General features: G+C 54.2%; 1 protein-coding gene across 1 annotated transcript in view; it reads left to right on the forward strand.

The window, feature by feature from the left end:
• SLC9A1 (solute carrier family 9 member A1) overlaps positions 1-18,350 on the forward strand; it is a 49,380-nt gene extending 31,030 nt beyond the window's left edge. Inside the window, exons 2-12 of the mRNA XM_001500633.6 lie at positions 5,049-5,509; positions 8,592-8,842; positions 9,796-10,013; positions 11,044-11,246; positions 12,835-12,924; positions 13,401-13,471; positions 13,589-13,762; positions 14,033-14,147; positions 14,303-14,404; positions 15,773-15,845; positions 16,486-18,350. Coding sequence (XP_001500683.2) covers positions 5,049-5,509; positions 8,592-8,842; positions 9,796-10,013; positions 11,044-11,246; positions 12,835-12,924; positions 13,401-13,471; positions 13,589-13,762; positions 14,033-14,147; positions 14,303-14,404; positions 15,773-15,845; positions 16,486-16,823 — 2,096 coding nt within the window. The 3' untranslated portion in view covers positions 16,824-18,350. The remainder of the gene's footprint in view (positions 1-5,048; positions 5,510-8,591; positions 8,843-9,795; positions 10,014-11,043; positions 11,247-12,834; positions 12,925-13,400; positions 13,472-13,588; positions 13,763-14,032; positions 14,148-14,302; positions 14,405-15,772; positions 15,846-16,485) is intronic.
• Positions 18,351-21,650: the final 3,300 nt, after the last annotated feature.

Here is a 21,650-nt window from a genome sequence, read left to right on the forward strand (position 1 = left end):
CCAGGCTTTCGTTGGGAGGCATTACCTTTCGTTGCTGTAGTTGAGACTGGTTGCTGGGACAGTTGAAGAGGGAGTTAAAGAAATGGAATCATTGTGCAACCAGGAATCCCTTGGGACCTGGCCGAGTTGCAGCCCCAGAGCAGTCCTCAGGCCTGGAACTAGGGCGGTGGAGCCCCTCGTGTGGCCCTGGGTCGCTGATGACCTGGCACTGGAGGGCCATGGGGGCCTCTCTTCCTGGCACCCGCCTCTGACTACCCAGGCCAGGGGAGAGATGCCGGAAGTGGGATCAGGGGTGTCTGGTCACGCTGGCAACCAAGGGTGATGTGAAACAGCCTTGCCTGCCTGCTCCACTGCACCAGTCTCAGCAGATGGGGACAGTCTGAGGAGATGTAAATAAAATGTTCTCATGGTGAGGAGCAGAGAAGCTGCAGAGGAGCTGGGAACCACTGACTAATTCAAAGTTTGGTTGTGTCTGTTTAGTGTGCCTGTGTATGTGTATGTGTGTCAAGAGAGTGTGAGAGTGTGGGTGAATATATGTGTGCATGTGTGTATAAGAGAGTGTGTGTGTATCAGAGAGAGCAAGGGTGGATGAGTGTGTGTAAGAGCAAGAGTGTGGGTGTGTGTGGGTGTAAGGGTGGGACTGTGGATATGTGTGTGAGAGAGAGTGTGGATGAGTGTGTGTGTAAGAGAGAGAGTATGGGCGAGCATGTGTATGGTCCCTCAGTACCTTCAGTTGCCCACCTGCCACCTATACTGGACGGAATGAGAAACAGCTCTCCCCTTCCCCAGCCTCTTCACCTAAAAGGGGAGCCACCCGGAACTGTATCTGTGGCTCAGAGATGTTGAATTCCACACCTTCTTGTGTCCTTGCTCTGGGAAGACTGGACGCCCTCGCCCTTGTGGCTTGCGAGATCACTGGACTTGGAGCTTCATGGGTTCTCATGGTGGAACTGGTCATGTGACCATTGACAGGTCACTGGTTCTCTTTGTGTCTCAGTTTCTCTAACCGTGTGATGATCTCCAAGGTCTGTTCCAGCTCTCACGGCTCTGGATCTGGTTCTAACTGCCTCTGCCCCACCCCTGATTCCATCCTGGTGACGTTACCACTGCAAGTTCAGGCCCTGAAAGTTTTGCCTAATTTCCTGGCATCTTGGGATCTCACCTCAATGCTGGGTCTTTATCAGGGGACCAGGGGCACTGACTGTGCCCGTTTCACTGCATCTGGTGTCAGCAAGTTTCTTGTGCTTTTTTTAAAATTTAATTTTACTTTATTTTTATTATTTTTTAATTATTTTATTATTTTTTTTTTTTTGAGGAAGATTAGTCCTGAGCTAACATCTGCCGCCAATCCTCCTCTTTTTGCTGAGGAAGACTGGCCCTGAGCTCACATCCGTGCCCATCTTCCTCTACTTTATATGTGGAACGCCTGCCACAGCATGACTTGACAAGTGGTGCCATGACCGCACCCAGGATCCAAACCTGGGAACCCCAGGCCGCTGAAGCGGAACGTGTGAACTTAACCGTTGCGCCACCTGGCTGGCCCCACTTCTTGCACTTTGAGGGGACTCTTTAGGGATGCAGGGTGGGGACGACTGGTGGGGTCAGGGTCTTGGGAGAGGGACAAGCCAAGAACAGGTTTGCAGGCCTCTCCTTCCATGAGCCGCTGCATCTGATGACGGACTCCACCCCCTCCCCCCAGGAAGCTGCTTTCCAGTAACGTGCCGCCTACCCATGGGCAAGGAGCCAAATGTGGATCCCAGACCTTCTTCCCAGCCTGGGCCCAGCCCTCCCCTTCCCATGCCAGTCAGGGCTTGCCGAGAGACAGGGCCAGCACGGGAGACCTGAGGAGCCCTGCTTGGCACATGTTCCAGCCCCAGTGCTCTGGGAGCTGGCTTATTTGGGAGAAACTGCATTACATTTGAGTCTCGAGGCCCGGGACCTCATCCTGGGTGGCCTGGACATGTCCTACTTCCTCTGTGCGCCAGGTTTTCATCTGTCAAATAGGAATGCCAGCTGTCTCTTCACCTAGTGATGGAGCCTCGATGGCCTGAAGGTTGCAAGGTTGGGAAAAGCATGGCCATCCCCACGAGCTCCTCACAGGTTCTGACCCTGCGCCACCTTCGTGGCTGGCCTGTCTCAGAGAAAATACTCATGCTGGAGTAAAGGATTCGTTAGCTCCCTCTGCTGCGGGTTTGAGACGCTCTAAGCTAGAGTAGAACTCCCTTGGACTCTGGGGAAGCCACTGAATCTTGCTGAGCCCAGCTTTCTCTTCTGCAAAATGGGGTAGCACCTATCCCACAGGGCTGTTGTGATGACTAAAGAGATGATATGTGCCAGGCTCCCAGCACAGTGTCTGGCTTGTGGTGCACCTTCAGGAGTAATGAACATTCTTCATGTTACTGCTCTTGGCTTGTTTCACACACCTGCTGCCTCGCCCCCACCAAGGGGCTGTGGTTTACTTGTTTCTGGGTCTCAAGTGTACTGTCTGGCACTTCCTGAGACCAGGAAAGCTTTTTGGACTGGACTGATGGTGTAGATGGGTGGGAAGGCATTTTTAAATTGTAACATGCTCAGTGGAGGTGGAAGCTGTCATCTACCTGCCCTGGGCTGTCTCTTTAAACTCTGCCTTCCCCTAAGGCAGCTGTTGGTGCTCAACTCCAGGGCAGGTCGAGGGTAGAGTGTTGAGGAGGTCAGCTGACTGGAGCTGGAGAAGCTGCTTCCTGGCCCCTGCCTGCAGGAGCTCCGCTCCCCTAAACCCCTGTGCCATCCTGTCTATGCTCCAGGACAGTGCAGATCTCTGAGGTGTGGTGCCATTGTCCTGTCTACGCTGCTCCTGCCTGGGTTGTCTGACCTTGCTCGTTGCCAGGGAGAGAGAGGAATCTGGGCGGTGACTGTGGATTAGATGTTATAAAGTGGGGGGGACAGCAGAGAAGGACTGCTGCTCTAACCTGGGTACACGAGGGTGGTCAGGAAACTCCCCGGACGAGGAAGCAGGAAGAGGATGTGGTGTCAGCCACACACAGTGGGGGTAGAGGTACAGGAGGGGTGTTCCGGAGAGACAAACTAGACTAGGTAAGGTCTGCAGGTGGAAGAGGATGTGGCTCAGTTAGGGGAATTGCAAAGAATTTGGCAAGGCTGAAATGTAGGAATGGGAGTATGTAAGTGGGGAGTATGGGACATGAGCAAGATCAGATGACAGAGGCAGTGTTAAAACTTTGGACTTTAACTTATACAGCCAGAGAGACTTGGACTCAGCGTGACCTAGCCCTTCCCAGGATAGCAGCCAGTTGAACGTTGGTGGTTCCCGGTGAAGGCTTTTCAGCGAAAGTGGTGACTTCTGGTCAGGTCTGTTTTGAAGTCAGGAGAATGTACGTGGTGGCTTCGGGGGCCTCTCCTGGCCTAGGATAAAACAAGATTTTTATCCAATTTGTTTTGAGGGTCTCCTGGATGGTTGGCACTGTGCCACGGCTCTGTTTTGAGTGAGAGTCTTGACTTGTAGCTACGCTGGCACACTCAGATCGGTACCTGAGAGCAGGAGGGCCTGGAGGATGGAGACAGATGTTCCTTATCCTTCCCCAGGCTCTCAGGGGTAATGAGAGCAGAGGCCTGGCCAGATAGGTTATTGGGGATCATGGGACATAATGCCCAGCTCTGTGCGTTTTCAAGTCAGTAGATACTTGTTGAGCACCTACTATGTCCCCAGTCCTGGGGATATAAATATAAGCCGATATGGAATCTGCCTGCACAGAACTTACAGGCTAGGGAGGGAGGAGAATGAGAGCTTTCACCTTGAGCAAAATGTCATACCCTCTTAACCCAACTGACCCCGGGGGTCATGGTACCAAGATGCAGCTAGATGCCCAGGTCTTCTCTACCCACCTTGCTACCCCAAAACAAACCAAAAAAACCAAAGGGAGCTTGGGGAGCAAACTTGGCATTGAAAGAGGCCCTCTCTGAAGGTAATTTTTGCTGCCTCCCAGCTCTGAGTTTGGAGCACCAAGGTAGGCCACTGCAGAGAGTGGCCTACTGCTGTTGCTGCCGGCCAGGACTGGGCTTGGGGAGATGGTTGCTGGGTCTTAGGCAGAGGGATCTGTTCATGCCTTAACGGGGAGGTTGGACAGGAGGGGTTGACTTAACTGTGGAGTTTGATAGGAGCTGGGGTGGGCCGGGGGGACGGTCAGACCTGGGTTCTGTCCTGGTTCTGCTGTGGATTTGCTATATGACCTTGGGCACGTTCCTTCCCCTTTCTGAGCCTCAGTTGCCCCATCTTCAAAGTGAGTGGGATTGGGCTAGAAACAGGGTGGCAAATAGGTTTTGTCTCACATGCAAAACAGATCGATTGCTGTTGTCTTCTGGAGCAGCTCTCTGGGCTCAGCAAGAAAACCTGTGGGTCCGGGATTGGAGGTTGCTGCATGTGTTCTGCAGGCTTTCAGACCCCGGGTGGGGGGTGGTATGAGCCCCAAGTTCCTTCCTACACTGATGGTCTTTGATTCTTCTGTGCTTCTTTCTATCTCCTGTGTCACTTCTCCACCAGCTAGTTGCCTGCCTTCCACTTGAACACTTCCAAGACGGGGAACTTGCTGTCTTCCCTCAGACAGAACTATTAGATCGTTATGCCTGGTCTTGAGCTCCCATCTGCCTCCCTGAGCTTGTACCTGGAAAGGTGACCTGGGTTCAGGTGTAGGTAATGCTCTTAGATACTTGGAGCCTCAGTAATCAGTGTATAGTTTCTGGCCTTCTAGAGGCCTCCAGAGCTGCTTCTTTCTACTATTTTATGACAGTGACAGAGCATCTGTATATCCTTTGAAAAAAGCACTTTAAAAACATCATCATCACTTAGTTTATACAGCAACCCTGTCAAGCTGGTATTATCGCTTCCATTTTACAAGTGAGGAAGCTGAGGCTCAGACAGTTAAGAGAGCAGCCATCTAAAGCCAAGCCTGTGCCCCTCTCACCAGCTCCTCTTCTCGTCCTCGGCCCTGTCCCCAACCTTCTGTTCTCCTGGCTCCACGCAAGCCCGCAGCCTCCTATTCTCTTGCCCTCCGCAGGTTTCCATGTGATCCCCACCATCTCGAGCATCGTCCCAGAGAGCTGCCTGCTGATCGTGGTGGGGCTGCTGGTGGGGGGCCTGATCAAGGGCGTGGGGGAGACGCCCCCCTTCCTGCAGTCGGAAGTCTTCTTCCTCTTCCTGCTGCCGCCCATCATCCTGGATGCAGGCTACTTCCTGCCACTGCGGCAGTTCACAGAGAACCTGGGCACCATCCTGATCTTCGCCGTGGTGGGCACGCTGTGGAACGCCTTCTTCCTGGGCGGCCTCATGTATGCCGTGTGCCTGGTGGGTGACGAGCAGATCAGCAACATTAAACTCCTGGACAACCTACTCTTCGGCAGCATCATCTCGGCCGTGGACCCCGTGGCCGTGCTGGCTGTCTTTGAGGAAATTCACATCAACGAGCTGCTACATATCCTCGTCTTCGGGGAGTCCCTGCTCAATGACGCCGTCACTGTGGTGAGGGGGCAGGGACCACACCCACATGCACACAGGCCACAGATCCGAATCCTGGTCCAGAGTGAATCCCACATCCACCCACTAATAATAGTAATGAAAGGGCAGATGTCCATTCCTGCTTACTCTGTGCCAGCTGTCATGCTGAGCACTCGACATGGGTATCTCATTTAATCCTCGTGGCAACCTTAGCACGGGCTTGTTCTCACTTTACAGAGGAGGAATCAGGCCCAAAGGAGTTAAATAACTTGCTAGATTCTGATAGAACCAGGATAGAAGCCAGGTCTGTCTGACCCCAGGGCCTGAGCTCTTGGCCCTACCAGGTCATATGCTCTGTCCCTGACTTGGATTGTGATGTGATCTTGGTTAAATTACTTATCCTCTTTGTGCCTCAGTTTACCCTTTACAGACCATTTAGTCTGTGAGTGGCATTTCAGCTTTCATGTTGGCCGTGTCTTAAGTTAGAGTTTGGTTTGTGCACAGTTTTGGGGTAGCAATTGTGGAAAGGGACCTTGCCTCCCAAACCTCGAGAGAGTGATAAGTAAAGTGAGTTGGCCTGGTAAGTGACTTTACCTCTCTGGGCCTCAGCTTTGACAGCTGCGAAGGGGCAGAATAGTTAGTGCTTTCCTGCCAGGGTCTAGTGAGGACGGATGCCCTCAACGCAGGGTCTGCACGTGGCAGTGCTGCATATACTTGCACACGTCCTTCCTCCCAGCCAGTTTCCTCAGGAAACAGACGTGTATGTGCACACTCACATCATGTTGTGAAAACACCTCCATACTCCTCCTAGCTGGCCCCCTCAGAGAGCAGCTGCATACACAGGCAAACATAAGGACGCGTGTGCACACCCAGCGCACACTTACACATGCACTCCTCTTTCCCCACCCCCAACCCCTCAGGAAGCCGCACCTCAAAGAAGAGACAGACAGTGGTGGTCGGCTGCCCGCAGCCTTGGCTTCCTCTTCGTGTTCCTCTCCCCCACACCCTTGTCAGCTCCTCGTGGGGCTGGTAGAGCGGTAGCCTGGCCTTAGGCAGGCCACAGTCCTGGTTTCTCTAGCACCAACTCTTGCCCAGGGTTACCGTGCAAGCCTCAGTTTCCCCATGTGTAACAGGGATTGCAGTACTTAGCCTGTCATCCTCCCACGGTTCTTACAGGAGTCACACTCACTAATGTCTGAAACTAGTAGGTGCCAAAGTTGAAGCCCTCCCAGTGGATCTGGGTGTTGGGGTACAGGTTGGCACTACTGGGGAGCAGTGGGGCACGGTTGTGTCAAGTGGATACCTCAGTCCAGCCGCCCTGGGCCCACAGCCATGCCTCCCCAAGATGGTGGCAGTATTCACTGGTGTTCATTGAACACTTCCTGTCTGAATGTTTATTGCCTCATCTAATCTCCATGAAGTTGGCACTGTAATTATCCCCAGATTTTCCAGGTGAGGAAACTGAGGCACTGAGAGGTTAAGGAATTCGTCCAAGGTCATATTAGCTGATAAGTGATGTAGCTGGAGTTTAAATCTACACAGTCTGAATCCAGAGCCCGGACACTTACCACTATGCATGCTACACTGCCTCTCTCGTCCCAGTGACAATAGTACCAGGCTAGGAAGGAGGACCTTGTTGTCTGTGCCCACTCCATTGGCCCAGGTGGTGCACCCTGAGGACTTATGAATCTCAGGCCAGGAGTGAATTCAGGTAGCCCAGGGCTGAGACTGCCCCTGCTGTCCACTGCTGGAGCCCTGCCCTGTCTCCCAGACCACTCTGGTCCAGGCAGCACCAAGGACTGGCCAGTGCTCAACATCTCCCCTTCCTGCCTGGCCCAAGTTGGGCCTTTTCTAGAGCTCTGGATATGGATTTGAGTGCCCTGTTTTCCCAGACAGTAAAAGTAACGGCTGCCCCTGAGCTGTGTGGTCTCAGGCCTTTGCCCTGCAGCAAGCACCCCCACCCCACCCCCTGCCTCCAGGTGCTGCCCAGTTACTGGGGGCTTTGGAGAATTCCTTCTCAGGGATCCTCAGGTCCCCTTCTCCTCTCCCTCAGCACCCCCCAGGACGGAAACTCCCAGCTGGTTTCCTGGCAGAGCTGTCTAGGAGTAGGCCAGGCAGCCAGGGAGCCAACCCTAAGCAGGGACAGAACCTCGAAGCTGAACCTGCCTGGGAAGCCCCACCCACTGCTGTCAGGGAACAAGTTCTGGGCCCAGTTCTGCTGCTCCCAAGCTGGGGGCCCTCTGGCGAGTTGCTTCACCACTCTGAGCCTCAGTTTAGGCATCCTTGGCCAGCCTATCTCATGAGGCTGTTGTGTGTCAAGCAGGATAACCATTGTCAAAGGGCTTGACGGTGTGTGAAGTGCCACTTATTACGACGACCATTTATTTCCCAGTCCAGGAGGTGGGGAGGCCTTAGAGAGCCTCTAGTTCCATAGTACTGAACTTGGTTGTTCATCACAGCCACCTGGCGAGATTTCTGGTCCTCGCCTCCAGAGAGTCCAGCTCGGGTACGGCCTGGCCGTGTGTATTGTCGGAAAGCTTCAGAGGTTAAGAAGTCCTGTTCTAGTTCACTCTCTGAACTTTCCCTGCTTTTTGCTGAAGGAGAGACTGAAGTCCAGACAGGGACGTGATCTGCCCAAGGTCAAACAGCGAGAGGCAAACGTAGTTATGCCAGGAGGAGCTGAAGCTGTGACAGGCATGGCTCTAAGCACTTTCCTTTATTAACTAATTTAATCCTCACAACAGTCCTATAATGTGGGTACCATTATCCCCATTTTATGGATAGGAAAATTGAAGCACAAGGAGATGGAGTAATTCTCCCCAGTATACAGCTAGGGAGCGGCAGAGCTGGAATTCCAGCCCAGGCAGTTTGGCTTCAGAGTCTGTGCTCTTCACCAGCATGGCATCCTGGAGCCCCAGAGCAAGACCCTCTGGCCCCCAGACCAGTGGTTTTGAGTACCTGCTTGGCACCAGGGTTCCTCTGCTACCACATGGCCTCTTCTTGTGGCCATGGTCAATGGAGGGGACAGGATCACCCTGGGTGGACCCCAGGGAGTTGTGGGGCAGGGCCCTGCCCTCCCGCCGACCAGCCTGCACACCCTCTCCAGGTCCTGTATCATCTCTTTGAGGAGTTTGCCAACTACGACCATGTGGGCATCGTGGACATTGTCCTTGGCTTCCTGAGCTTCTTCGTGGTGTCCTTGGGCGGGGTGTTTGTGGGCGTGGTCTACGGGGTCATCGCAGCCTTCACCTCCCGATTCACCTCCCACATCCGCGTCATCGAGCCGCTCTTCGTCTTCCTCTACAGCTACATGGCCTACCTGTCAGCCGAGCTCTTCCACCTGTCAGGCATCATGGCGTGAGTCTGGGCGCAGCGTGGGGGAGGCCACCAACTTGGATTCCCCAGGCTGGTAGGGTCACAAGGGAGCTCCCCAGGGCCCAGCCTCCAGCTCCAGGGATGAGACTCGAGCACCATGCTCCAGGGCCTGGGACTGCCCGTGGAAGCACTGAGTTTAAAGTTCTGGAAAATCTCGGTCCTGCCACTTCTTCCCTTCGTTTGTCTCAAAGGGACTCCCTGGGTTGTAGCTGGATGCAGGCACTTGCATTCACTGCGCCCCTCAGCAGCCCCAGCAAGGAGGCTCGAGGCCTCCATTGAAGTGAGGAGTCTTGGAGGTCCTGGGGCCTCAGCTGAGTCCTGAAGTTGCGGGCGTGTGGAGAGGCAGTGAGGCGCAGAGGTGTTCCCAGTAGGGGAGACGTTGTAAGTGCAGAGGCAGGCCTGGATTAGGGGATTCAGGGTGACAGCGAGGAAGCCAGGCCAGCAGGACTGGAGTCCAGGTGTGGGCGCTGGGCTGGGAGAGCTTGGGCTGCTGCATGGAACAGAGCTCTCTGTGGGGTCTCCTGTGCATTAGGGGGCATCACACTTGGGGAATAAACCCAAGGCCACGGATGTGTGTAATTGATGCCCTGTAAGCAGAGAGGCAGTGTGGCCTCGGGGAGAGGGCACAGGCTTTGGAGTTGGGCAGACCGTAGTTTGCGTCTTAGCTCTGCCACTCGCTGCCAGTGTGACAGTGGGCAGACAACTTTATTTCTCCAAGTCTCAGATCCCTCATCTGAAAAATGCAGGAATATGCCCAGGCCTGTAGGGTTGATGTGAGGATTGAGTGAGAACAAGTGTGTAAAGCCCGCAGTGGGCATCTGACCTGTAAGAGGAGCTCAGTAAACAGGCACCTGTCAGCCTCCCTGGCAGTGGCGGGGCTCCGGGAAGGCACAGCTCGAATCTGAACCCTGAAACCCACTCCTCCCCAACCCCAGACTCATTGCCTCGGGAGTGGTGATGCGCCCCTACGTGGAGGCCAACATCTCCCACAAATCCCACACGACCATCAAATATTTCCTGAAGATGTGGAGCAGTGTCAGCGAGACCCTCATCTTCATCTTCCTCGGCGTCTCCACTGTGGCTGGCTCCCACCACTGGAACTGGACCTTTGTCATCAGCACCCTAATCTTCTGCCTCATCGCCCGAGTACTGGGTGAGGCCCCAGGCCTGAGTGGGGGTGGGTGGGGGGTTAGGGGGTGGGTGTTGAGTGGATGGGTAGTGTGTTGTATGGAGGGGCCCAGGTTGGCTCCTGGCTGCTGCCAGCACAGCTGGATGGCAGGGGCTTCCCCACCTCTTCTCTCTGCCACACTGAGGCCATGATGGGCCCATGAGGGGAAAGAAGCCCATGCTGGCGGTGAGTCTGTGATCTGTAGGGAGACAGTCGTGGTGCGTCAGAGTGGAGGGGCCTCAGGGACCCTGTGATTCTGAGCCTGTCAATTTCTAAGGAGGAGACCAAGGCCCACAGAGCCCAGGTCTGTGAGTGTTCTCTGAGCTGTCTCGTGGCACAGATGACTCGAGCACTTGCAAAGCTGTGTGTGGCTCCTCCAAATCTATGCTGCCAGCCTGGGCCTGCACACGGGGACCAGGCCTCGGACCCTTGGGTTCTGCTTACACTTTCCAGACACGCCTCACCTCAGTGACTGCATCACTTCCCCACTCATGATCTCACTCACCTCCTCTCTGAGATTAGATCTATGATCGCTGAACCTGTCTGGGCATCACAGTTACTTGGTGCACAGTGTTAAAACCCTTTAATCCTGGGCCTTGTCCTCCAGAGATTCTGTTCCATGGATTGAGGCTGGACCCAGACTTCTGCATTTTTTAATGACTTTATTATGGGAAATTTCAAACACATAGAAAAGTAGATCCTATGTACCCATCATATTTAATGGGTATCAACCTGTGGCCAGTCTTATTTTATCTCTTTTCCCTTTCTGCTCCCGACCTTTGGCCACTGGAGGCCTCTGTGATGTCTCTAAAGTACATCCAGGTTGGGAGACCCCCCTTAAGGATCCACTCAGCCCTTGGATTCAGGGATTCAGAGCACGCTGGGCTGAGGGACCCGGGAAATGAATGAACTGGGCAAGCTCACTAGTGGAGGCTCCTGCGGACAGAAGTCACTGGTATGGAAGCCAGGAGAGGCTGGGGACAGCCTGACCCCTCTTTTTGCCTTTCCCTGGCAGGTGTGCTGGGCTTGACCTGGTTCATCAACAAGTTCCGCATCGTGAAGCTGACCCCCAAGGACCAGTTCATCATCGCGTATGGGGGCCTACGAGGTGCCATCGCCTTCTCCCTGGGCTACCTCCTGGACAAGAAGCACTTCCCAATGTGTGAGCTGTTCCTCACTGCCATCATCACCGTCATCTTCTTCACCGTCTTTGTGCAGGTGCTGGACAGGGCAGAGCAGCCCTGTGTGGGGACCCTGACTGCCAGTGGATAGAGGAAGTGCGTGACCTAAGAGGGAGTTCTAGTCCCAACTCCACCAATAACTTGCTGTGCAGCCTTGGGCAAGCCACGCCCCCTTTCTGGGCTTTAGTTTCCTCAGTTGTAAAGGGTGAATTGTGATAATGAGTCATTGCAAAGTGACCAAGCAGAATGTAAAGTGAACAGGATGCTGCCTAGCTTAGTTAGGAACCCAGAAAGCATTAAGAGAAGCGAGTACAGTCAGCAGGCCCACGATGCTCATTGTAGGACTTCAGGGAAGTGATTTAATAGCTTACGATCTCAGTTTCTGCATCGGTAAAATGGGAACAATAGCACAACGAGGGGCACCGGAAAGGTCACTGAGCTGGGCAGCGGGAGGTGTGGAGTCAGTCCAAGCTCTGCTGCTGCCTGTGTGACCCTGGGAAAGACGCTCCTCCTGTCCCTGGCTCTCAGTTCCCCATCTGTGAAGTGAGGGGACTGGACTAGATGATCCTGAAGAATCCTTCCAGTCTAGTGGTCAGCGATTTCTGTGCATTTAAATGACCCAGGCTTAGCTGAGAGCCCACCCCCAACCTCCTGAGTCTCCAAGGAAGCCCAGCCTGGGATGGTGTAAATTACTCCACCTTACCTGACCTGCGACCTTGGGCATGTGAGAAACACTCTGTCTGAGCCTCCGTTTCTCTGCCATCCCCTCCGTCTTTCCTGGGCTCTAATCCTGGCAGAGCCCTAGGTGGGAAACATCATTGCCTTCTCAGGAGAAAAATATGTAGAGGACACCTCTTGGGAGGGTACTTATTTTCTGTCCTTTAGGAGAGGGGAGTGCCTCTTTTGTCCTCTTGCCCTACTTCTATCTTCAAAAATATTTTATCACCTTGACTTTGCAGTGTTATATGTAATGGTTTGTCAAGCCCATTTTCAGTGAAGGCAGCGTTGAGGTAGGGACCTCCCTGCCTGGGTTTGATTATAGCTCTACTAATTCTGTGAGACCTTAGAAAGTTACCTCTCTGAGTCTCAGTTTCCTCATCTGTAAAATGGGGACAATGAAAGGACCTACCTCTTAGGGCCGTTCTGGGTATTGAAAAGCTAATACTTGTAAAACACAACTGGCTCTGGCACATGGCACATGGCAAGTATGCGGCTAAATTAACTGCTGCTGCTGTTACTAGGTCTCCGTGGTCTCAGTCCTGTGAGGGAGACAGAGCAGAGGTGGTTCTCTCTGTTAGCCATCCTGACTTCCCTGGGGTTGCAGAACACATCTGTAGTGGAGCCCACACTTGAATCCAGGCCCTCTGACCCCTGGCCCTGGGCTAGATGCTCACAATGAGAGTCATTCGACTGGGTGGGCTGTTACACCTCTAGCTGTGTCTTCAGGAAGAAGCAGGCCTTAAGGATCGGCCTTTACATAAGTGCTGGCGCGGAGATTAGAAGATGGGGGACCTCAGAGGAGAAGGCATCCCTGCCTCAGGGGCCCTGGGGGGAGGGAGGAAGGCTCTGTGGCCTCCCTGCCAGTGTAGCAGAACTGGAGTGCCTGACACCCAACTGCCCCCCAGGGTATGACCATTCGCCCCCTGGTAGACCTGTTGGCTGTGAAGAAAAAGCAAGAAACGAAGCGCTCCATCAATGAGGAGATCCACACGCAGGTACTGGAAGCTGGGCCTGGGCCCTCGGTTGTGGGAGAAGGCCCAGGGAGCTGGGGAGCAGCTAGGCCTTGTGTCCATGCCCTCAGCCAGCCCTTCTTCCCTTATCCAAATGCCGAAGTGGTTTTTCAGCCTCCTGAGGTCACCAGGTCACAGCATAGGGAGCTGTGGTATGAGCAGCCTGGAGCCTGAGGAGGGGCATCATGCCATCTGTCTCTAGTAGGAACCCATCCCAGGCATTGGGCACAGGTGGGTTCAGAGAGGGAGGCTCAGCGGGGCTCCAGTGGCAGAGGGCTTGATGTGGTGCCACTGGAGTTCAGGATGAGTGAGGTGTAGGCGCCACCTCCTGGCTGTCCCTGGAACTACAGGGCTGGGCTGGCAGAGCTGCCGTAGGGTGGAAGGTGGGGGAGCCTATTCAGAAGTCTTGGTAGGGAAGGAGCCCAGTAGTAAGGCTTGACCTGGCCCTGGGCCCGTTTCAGTTCCTGGACCACCTTCTGACAGGCATCGAGGACATCTGTGGCCACTACGGCCACCACCACTGGAAGGACAAGTAGGTGGCAGGCCTGGTGGGCAGGTGGGCAGGGAGGGTCGTAAGGGTCTCCCAGGGCCTGGGTGTCTCCCCACCCCAAGGAGCTGGTTATAACCATCTCCTCCCTCCTCCCATCAGGCTGAACCGGTTTAATAAGAAGTACGTGAAGAAGTGTCTGATAGCTGGCGAGCGCTCCAAGGAGCCCCAGCTCATCGCCTTCTACCACAAGATGGAGATGAAGCAGGCTATTGAGCTGGTGGAAAGTGGGGGCATGGGCAAGATCCCCTCCGCCGTCTCCACCGTCTCCATGCAGTGAGTGCTAATGGCCAACCCTGCAGCTTCTGCACCCACACACTGACCCCTCGACACCATCCGGGAGCAGGCCACCTTTGGGGGACACTGAGCCAGGCCCCTCTGTTGTCCTGTCAGGGCGAGTGAGAGAGCTGCAGGGCCACACTGAGGACCTGAGGCTTTGCTCACCCACCTGGGCCATCCCGGGGTGACCTCCTTCTGGCCCAGCCCTGCAGGCTCCAGAATCACAGGAATTTTCTCGGGGACCTAACCTGTGCCCTGTTATCCCAGGAATATCCACCCCAAGTCCCTGCCTGCTGAGCGCATCCTGCCAGCACTGTCCAAGGACAAGGAGGAGGAGATCCGCAAAATCCTGAGGAACAACTTGCAGAAGACCAGGCAGCGGGTGGGTCTTCCCTCCCACCCAGCTCCTTCTCCAGCAGAGGAGCCCCTCTTCCTCCTCTCTGCTCCAGCCCTGCTGCCCATGTGCCCAGGGCCACCTCGACCTCTCTAGGCCCAGGTTCTGGGGCCTGCCCCACCTGACAGCTGTTCCCCTCACAGCTGCGGTCCTACAACAGACACACGCTGGTGGCAGACCCCTACGAGGAGGCCTGGAACCAGATGCTGCTCCGGAGACAGAAGGCCCGGCAACTAGAGCAGAAGGTGCGTCTGGGACGGGAGCTCGCTCCTGCCTTTCTCTGGGAATGTGGGTCCTTCCTCTTCGTGCACCCCCACCACCAAGCCCTTTTGAAGATAGAGCCACTCTGACCTGGTTTTTTGGCTTCCTCCTCTTGTTTCAAAGGCGAAGCTCCAGGGCAGGTTCCAGAAAGCTGCTACCTCCTCACCCCCTCCCACCTCAGAGCAGTGAAGAGGTCAGGGCCCCTCATTGTATCCTCAGGCTTCTGAGCTAGAAGAGTCTATCCGTGTGCCCTCTCCAACCTCCCATTTTCTAGTGATTTCTCACTAAGGTCCCTGGGGAAAGGGACCTGCCCAGGGTCACAAAACAAGGCACATACGCATTCATCCGTTTGGTCAGGAAACATTTGTTGAGCGTTTCCTAAGTGCCAAGCAGCAGCGTAGCCTGTGAATCCGGCGGTGACTCAGCCCAGTGCCTCTCTTGCAGAGCTTCTAATGCAGTGGCCCATCCAGGGCAGGAAGTGCAAGGGGCCCTGGACACCTTGAACGGGAAGGAAGTCAGGCTACGCTTAGGAACAAGAGCCAGGGAGAAGAGGGTGTGGGCAGAGCAGTGGTCCAGGCAGAAGGAAGATCTTGTGCCTAAGTTCTCAGTCACAGAATGTGGCCCATTCTAGAAATAGCCACTGGCAGGGTTCAGCTTTCAAGGAACTCTCTTAATGGTGTAAGAGTTTGGGCTTTATTCCAGGGACATAGAGAACCATGAAGGGTTCTAAGCAAAGGAGTGACATGGGAAGGGGTGGGGGTGGCCCAGATTAGAGCAGTGATGGGGGAGATGAAGAGGAGTGGGTAGATTCAGGGCATCTCGGAGGGGGACCTAGTGAGACTTGGTCACCCGTTTGAGGTGGGGCTGAGGGAAGAGGAAAAGGAGTCAGGGGTCTTATCTAGCCTTCTGGGTAGTTGGGACTGCTGGCTGTGATAGGGGATGCCGAGGAGGGAGCAAAGTTTTGAGGGAAGATAAGGAGATGAGCTCAGTTCCGACATGTTGCACTGTGATGCCTGCGGGTCATCCAGGGCCCAGCTGTCTGCTCCTGAGCTTTCTTTATGGGTCTGGACCTCAGGGACAGGTGTGGACTGGAGCTGGAAGCTGGGGCAGTGTCACCATGGGGAGGCAGCCCAGGAGATGACATGGCTTGATGAGAACCCAGGACGAGCCCCCAGGATCCCCTGAAGTGCCAGCACGGCACCAGCGCAGGCACAGGCAGATGAAGAGCCTGATGTGGAACTGACAGAGAGGGAGAGAGCGCTCTGAACAGGCCAAAGAAGCGCATAGCCACCAGCTTCCGGTGCCATCCGGAGAGGCTGCCTGCACTCACCCCTGTCTGCTTTCTCTGTCAGATCAACAACTACCTGACGGTGCCTGCCCACAAGCTGGACTCGCCCACCATGTCACGGGCCCGCATCGGCTCAGGTAAGGCAGGGCGCAGGGTGCCTGGAGAGGGGCCTCGAGACTTGGCCCTCAGTGCCACCGTCTCCTGATGAGGCTCCCACAGGAACAGGCCTCAGAGTCAGCAGGGAGTACAGGTTTCTCCCTCACCTCCTCCCAAGCCGTGAGCTCCTCCTGCATCAGGTGGAGTTGGGAGTTCACCAAAGGGGGCAGAGGAATGGCCCTGCTGTCCTCAGGGACAGAGGTGCTCCACCTGGGGCTCACGGTGAGGCCTGAAGGGAGCTGGGTGCCTGGCAGGGAGGCAGGAGGGGTCTGTACCATTGGGATCTCCAAGATTTAGGGGAAACAAGGGCAGGCCTCTCCTAGGTCTGCCCCGGGAGCAGACAGCAACTCAGGAAGGACCTCAGGCCTAATTCTTGGTCTGAGGAGGGGCACCTATGAGAGCCCCAGGTCTGAGGAGAGGAACACAGTCCTCCCTTTGAGCCCCAGGCTAAGGGGAAGAGAAGCTCTCTGATGAGGGCTCATAAAGGTCCACGTAGACTGATTCAGGATTGCTGTGCTCACAGGAAGCTTCCATGGGAGTCGCTGGCATGGGCTGAGGTAGATGCATGCTGGGCAGGGCTCAGGGGCAGAAGCCAGCTTGTGCCTTGCTCTTGGTCCCCAGACCCGCTGGCCTATGAGCCAAAGGCCGACTTGCCTGTTATCACCATCGACCCAGCCTCCCCGCAGTCGCCTGAGTCCGTGGACCTGGTGAATGAGGAGCTGAAGGGCAAGGTCTTGGGGCTGAGCCGGGATCCAAGGTTGGCTGAGGAGGACGAGGATGATGACGATGGGGGCATTGTGATGCGGACCAAGGAGCCTTCGTCCCCAGGCACCGATGATGTCTTCACACCTGGGCCAAGTGACAGCCCCAGCTCCCAGAGGATACAGCGGTGCCTCAGTGACCCAGGCCCTCACCCTGAGCCTGGGGAAGGAGAGCCTTTCATCCCCAAGGGGCAGTAGCCCTGCGGCCAGCGGGCAGTGCCCATCCTACCACAGACTCTCCCACCAGAGTAGGGGCTGCTGGGGGAACGGAGGGCTCCCTCGTCCTTCCTGACCTGGATTGGCCCTGCCCCTCTCCCCACCGCATGGCAGCTGGGCCCACAGCCCCCATCGCAGCACGGCTTCCCCCTGCCTCCTGGGAAGCGCCCTCCCTCCCACCAGAACTGCCTTCCCAGTCCTCTAGGCAGAACTGCTGGGCCGTGAGGCAGCCCCTGCCCCTTCCCGATCCAGGCTCTCTCCCATACCCCGACTAGGGCCTCTGAGTTTCCCAGACCTCAGAGGTCCCCCTCCCACTCCATCACTCTCCTCATTCAAACCAATCTTAGTTTCTAACCAAAGAGCCTCTGGCTCAGCCTTGGTCCCACCTGGGAAGGGAAGGAGCCAAGGCCTCCCTTGGCCTAGGCCAGGCCCTCCATTAACAGGGGAAAGACTAGGGGACCAGGCATCTGACTGGGGGAGGGATTGGTGACCCATGGTAGTCCTCTCCTCCTGCCAGCTCTGTCACCCTGGCCAGCCACCCTGACCTGTCCTTACTCAGAGCTGCAGGCTGAGGGCATCTCTGAGCTTCTCTGTCTGGAGCTGGGGCGCTTTGGACAGTAACGTGACTCAGCTTTCCAGACTGTGCTCCAAGGGACCAGCAGGCCCTTCAGGGGTGCTGTCAGGGGAGGACTGTCAGGGGCTACAGAAAGTGCTGCCTTTTTATCTGTTCTGTTTGTTCACACTTCCATGTATGATTCTATTTGCACAGAGGGCATTCCTGTTTTTAAAACATTTTAAAAACCCCTGGCTGACAGAGCTCCGGCCCTGCCCTCCTACTCCAGAGAGTTACCCCTCTTCATTTGTGCCTGTCTGCCCAACACTCTCCCCTAAATCGGTCCTCTGCCTTTTGGGCTCTTAACTGTGGCCCCAAGGCTCTGATTTCAGAAGTGACCCCCAACCCAGTCATAATTCTCTCTAACTCTCAGACGCTGGGCCTCTTGGCGCCTTCTTTGCTCTTGGGCCTGACCCTCAGTTCCTGCTCGCCTGTCCCTTCCCTCATCCCCCTGTTGGCCCCTGGAATCTCCCTCTTCTGTACACTGCACCCAGCTTGCTGTGGGGCCCAGTCCTCGGGGTAGAAGGCCTCCCCTGAGCATCCTCTGCCCAGCTGGGGCTGGTGGATGGCCAGGGTCCTGGGCCCCCAAAGGCCTTTCCTCACAGGCACACACTCCCACCCCGCTGCCACCATGGCCAGGCCCAGGCCTATTGGTGGGCACTCCCTTCCCCAGGATTGTGCAATAGTCAGAGTGTCCCTCTTCCCAGTGGACTGGGCAGTGGGTGCTCATCTGTCTCCCCTCCTCTCCATGCAAGTGCTGTTTTGGGCAGGAGTCACCATGCGAGGATGATGTTGACAACCATGTTCAAAGCCACCACAGCTGCTCCCGCTCTGCCGCCTGTACAGAAACCGAATCTTTTTCATATTCTAATAAATCGGTATGAGTTTTTGATAGAGTTGAGGGCTGCTTCCTGGGGACCAGGGACTTTGGGGAGGAGGGTGGCCTGGGGGCCTGAAGGACTTAGCTCAATGGCTGGCACAGAGAAATGCCTAATCCATGTCAGCTGCTGGTGTGGTGATTACTGTGTGTCAGGCACCGGAGATACAGTGGTGAGTGAAGCAAGATGCTCCCTGCCCTCAGGCGCCTTCAGCGGGGGGCAGAGCGGCATTAATCAAACATTCATAGAGACCAGGAAAAACCCAGGGTGTTTGTGAATGACAGTGAATGAAAGGTGGGGGGGGGGGGGGATGGGTGGTGAAGAGGATCTTCCTGAGTGATACCCTAGGAGAGGACTAGAGAATGAGCTGAGGTTAACCAGGTGAGGAAGGTTTCGGAGTTCCCGAATATTCCAATTGGGAGCTGCACGTGTGAGGAAAGGCTGGCATGGCTAGGTTAGGGAATGACAGGAGGGGAAGAAAAGGTGGGACCTTGCAGTCCACAGTTAAGATTTTGTTTTATACTAAGGGCCGTGGAAAGGTTCTCACCTGTTAAGTGGGGACAATAAACTCTGGATGAAATGTGCTCAGGTGGGTAATGGGCTGGTACAGTGTGCGTGCCCAGCTGATGTTGGATCCCTGAGGTGCATTTCCAGGAGCTGCCCACCAGAGGGCAGTGGGGCCTTGGCACACACCCCAGGCACCCTTGGAACCTGGATTGTCCAGGAAAGCATCTCCTTTGCCCAGACCGGTACCTGTGAACAGAGCTGGCTTGACTCAGAAAATCTGAAGTGGTGAGTGCCAAAAGGACGGTAGGGAGGGACCACACCATCCATTCCTGTATCAATCGGTGTCCCAACAAGAAACAGATGGTACTCAAAGGGATACTGAAGAGCCTTCAGGATTCTTTACACAGGTGTGGGCAGGGTTAAGGGAGCCTAGGAGGGATGGGACCCTGGGGGCTCACACTCCAGGAAGCCATTACAGCCCCGAGACGTGAAGAGCAAGAGGAGGGAGCGGTTACTGTGGGAGGGGGGCTGCCTGCTGGAGCCGCAGCCACGGGGAGCAGAACACAGCTCCTGCCAGGCAGGGAGCCAGGGATAAGTATTCTGACTTTGATCCTGCTGGTGCCTCCCCTTGGCCAAACCCATCTGAAAGTCAAAAGGGAAGGTCCCTGAGTGACTTCACTGAGTTCAGTCCACACAAGTCAGCCTTCCAGGAAATGGAGTGAGGGGAGACAGGATATCGGAGCAGAGCCATTCCTTTTGCCCCCCACCATCTACTTTTGTCCTTCAGATGAAAAACTCATGTCCCTCTTGCTTAATAGTTACAGAATTTCTGTTCGGGGTGATGACAAAGTTTTGGAAATAGATCATAGTGATGGTTGCACAACCTCGTGAAAGTACTAAATGCCACTGATCTTTCACTTTAAAATGGTTCATTTCATGTTATGTGAATTTCACCTCAATTTTTTAAAAATGGAAGGGAAAAAAAACGCTCATCCCCAACAGGGGAAACACAGTCTCATCAACCGCAACATCCTTGTCGTCTCCACCACATCCTTGTCATCCTTCAGTCATACTCACCTGGATCCCATCTTAAAATGTTAGCTCCAGGGCTCTTTCAGTAAGACAGCGAGGGAGGAATAACAACAAAAACCTGCTACAGCCCCGCCTTCTGTGGCGGGTCACAAGGCCTAAATTAGCAATCACGGCATCCTCCTCCCCCTCCCTTCCATATTCCTCTTACCACCTGCCAACACTTTGGTCGCCTGTCTGGTACAGCTGACTCCCTTTCTGCCTTTTGGTTAAGCAACACCCAGAGCTCAAAATGACCAGAGGGAAGGCTCAACTTCCAATTTAAAGGAACCACATCTGTGTTTTCCCTGGAAGAAGTATTCCTCCTTTGGGCAGTAAAGACTCCAGACCCACTGAACACAAAGTTGAGGGGATGGAAAGCAAAAAAGCCTCCAGTAGGTTTTTTTGAGTAATAGAGGAGCCACTCCCATCTCTACCTCTTGGTCCTTGGGCCTCTGTGTTCTGGCTGACAGAGGTGGAGCCATATATTGGCCACTGATTGAAAGCACGTACTGCATCCAGTAGCCGTCAATAACCTAACCCTGCAGGGTGGTGCCTCCCAGCTGGGAGCTATTCTATTCAGACAACTGCTTCTGAGTGACAGGGCACATTGTAAGTCCAGTGCATTCCATGGGTGAGACCATTGCTGTATGCTCTTTACCGTAAAATGAAGATAGGCAGTGTGCAGGATAGCATAGTGATAAATAAGACATTCTAAAAAGTTCAGAAATGATGGTGCTGGCAGGGAAGGCAAGTCCATATCAGGAATACATATTTATTACCATGAAGTAATGAACTACTGTTTCCTTCATGAAAGAAGGGGTCAATGTAGTTAACCTGCCAATAAATAAGTAGCTAGCTGGTTCTGCCTAGAGCAGTCATTCTCAAATTTTTGGTCTCAGGAGTCCTTTACACTCTTAAAAATTATTGAACAATTACACTCTTAAAAATTACAAAGAGTTTTTGTTAATGTGGGTTATATCTCTGTTTTGCTGGATTAGAAATTAAAGCTTTAAGATATTTAAAACTAATAAATCCATAACATGTTAATATAATATTTTTAATGAAAAATCACTTTTTCAAAACAAAAATTGTGAGAAGAATGGCATTATTTGCCATTTTTGCAAATCTCTTTAGAGTCTGGCTTAGTAGAAGAAAGCTTGGTTCTCTAGTCTGCTCAGCATTCAGTCCGTTGTACACGTGGCATGTAGCCTCTGGAAAATTGCACTTCCACTATACACTCATGAAAGAATGACAGTGAAAAAGGCAAAGAATGTCTTAGTGTGAAAATAGATTGGACCTCATAGAACCCCTGAAAGAATCTTGGAGACCCCCAGGGGTTCCTCGTCTGCCCTTTGAGAACCATTGCCCCAAGGAATAGTAACATATAGGAAACTCAGCTTGGTCTTTTCTGCTGGCAGCTTGGGCCCTCAGCAGTGCCAGATGCTGGATCAGATTGGTGAGGGAAATGTATTGAGACTATGTGTATTAGTTTTCCATGGCTGCTGTAATAAATTACCACAAACTTAGTGGCTTAAAACCACTCAAATTTATTCTCTTACGGTTCTGGCGTCAGAAGCCTGGAATGAGTCTCGTTGGGTTAAAATCAAGGTGTCAGCAAGGCTGCATTCCTTTTTGGAGTCTCTAAAGGAGAATCTGTTTTTCTTGCCTTTTCCAGCTTCTAGGGGCTGCCTGCATTCCTTGGCTTGCGCCCTCCTCCTATTTTCAACACCAGTCATGGCC

This window comes from Equus caballus, chromosome 2 (genome assembly GCF_041296265.1).
Source record: "Equus caballus isolate H_3958 breed thoroughbred chromosome 2, TB-T2T, whole genome shotgun sequence".
In the NCBI taxonomy this organism is placed as follows: domain Eukaryota; kingdom Metazoa; phylum Chordata; class Mammalia; order Perissodactyla; family Equidae; genus Equus; species Equus caballus.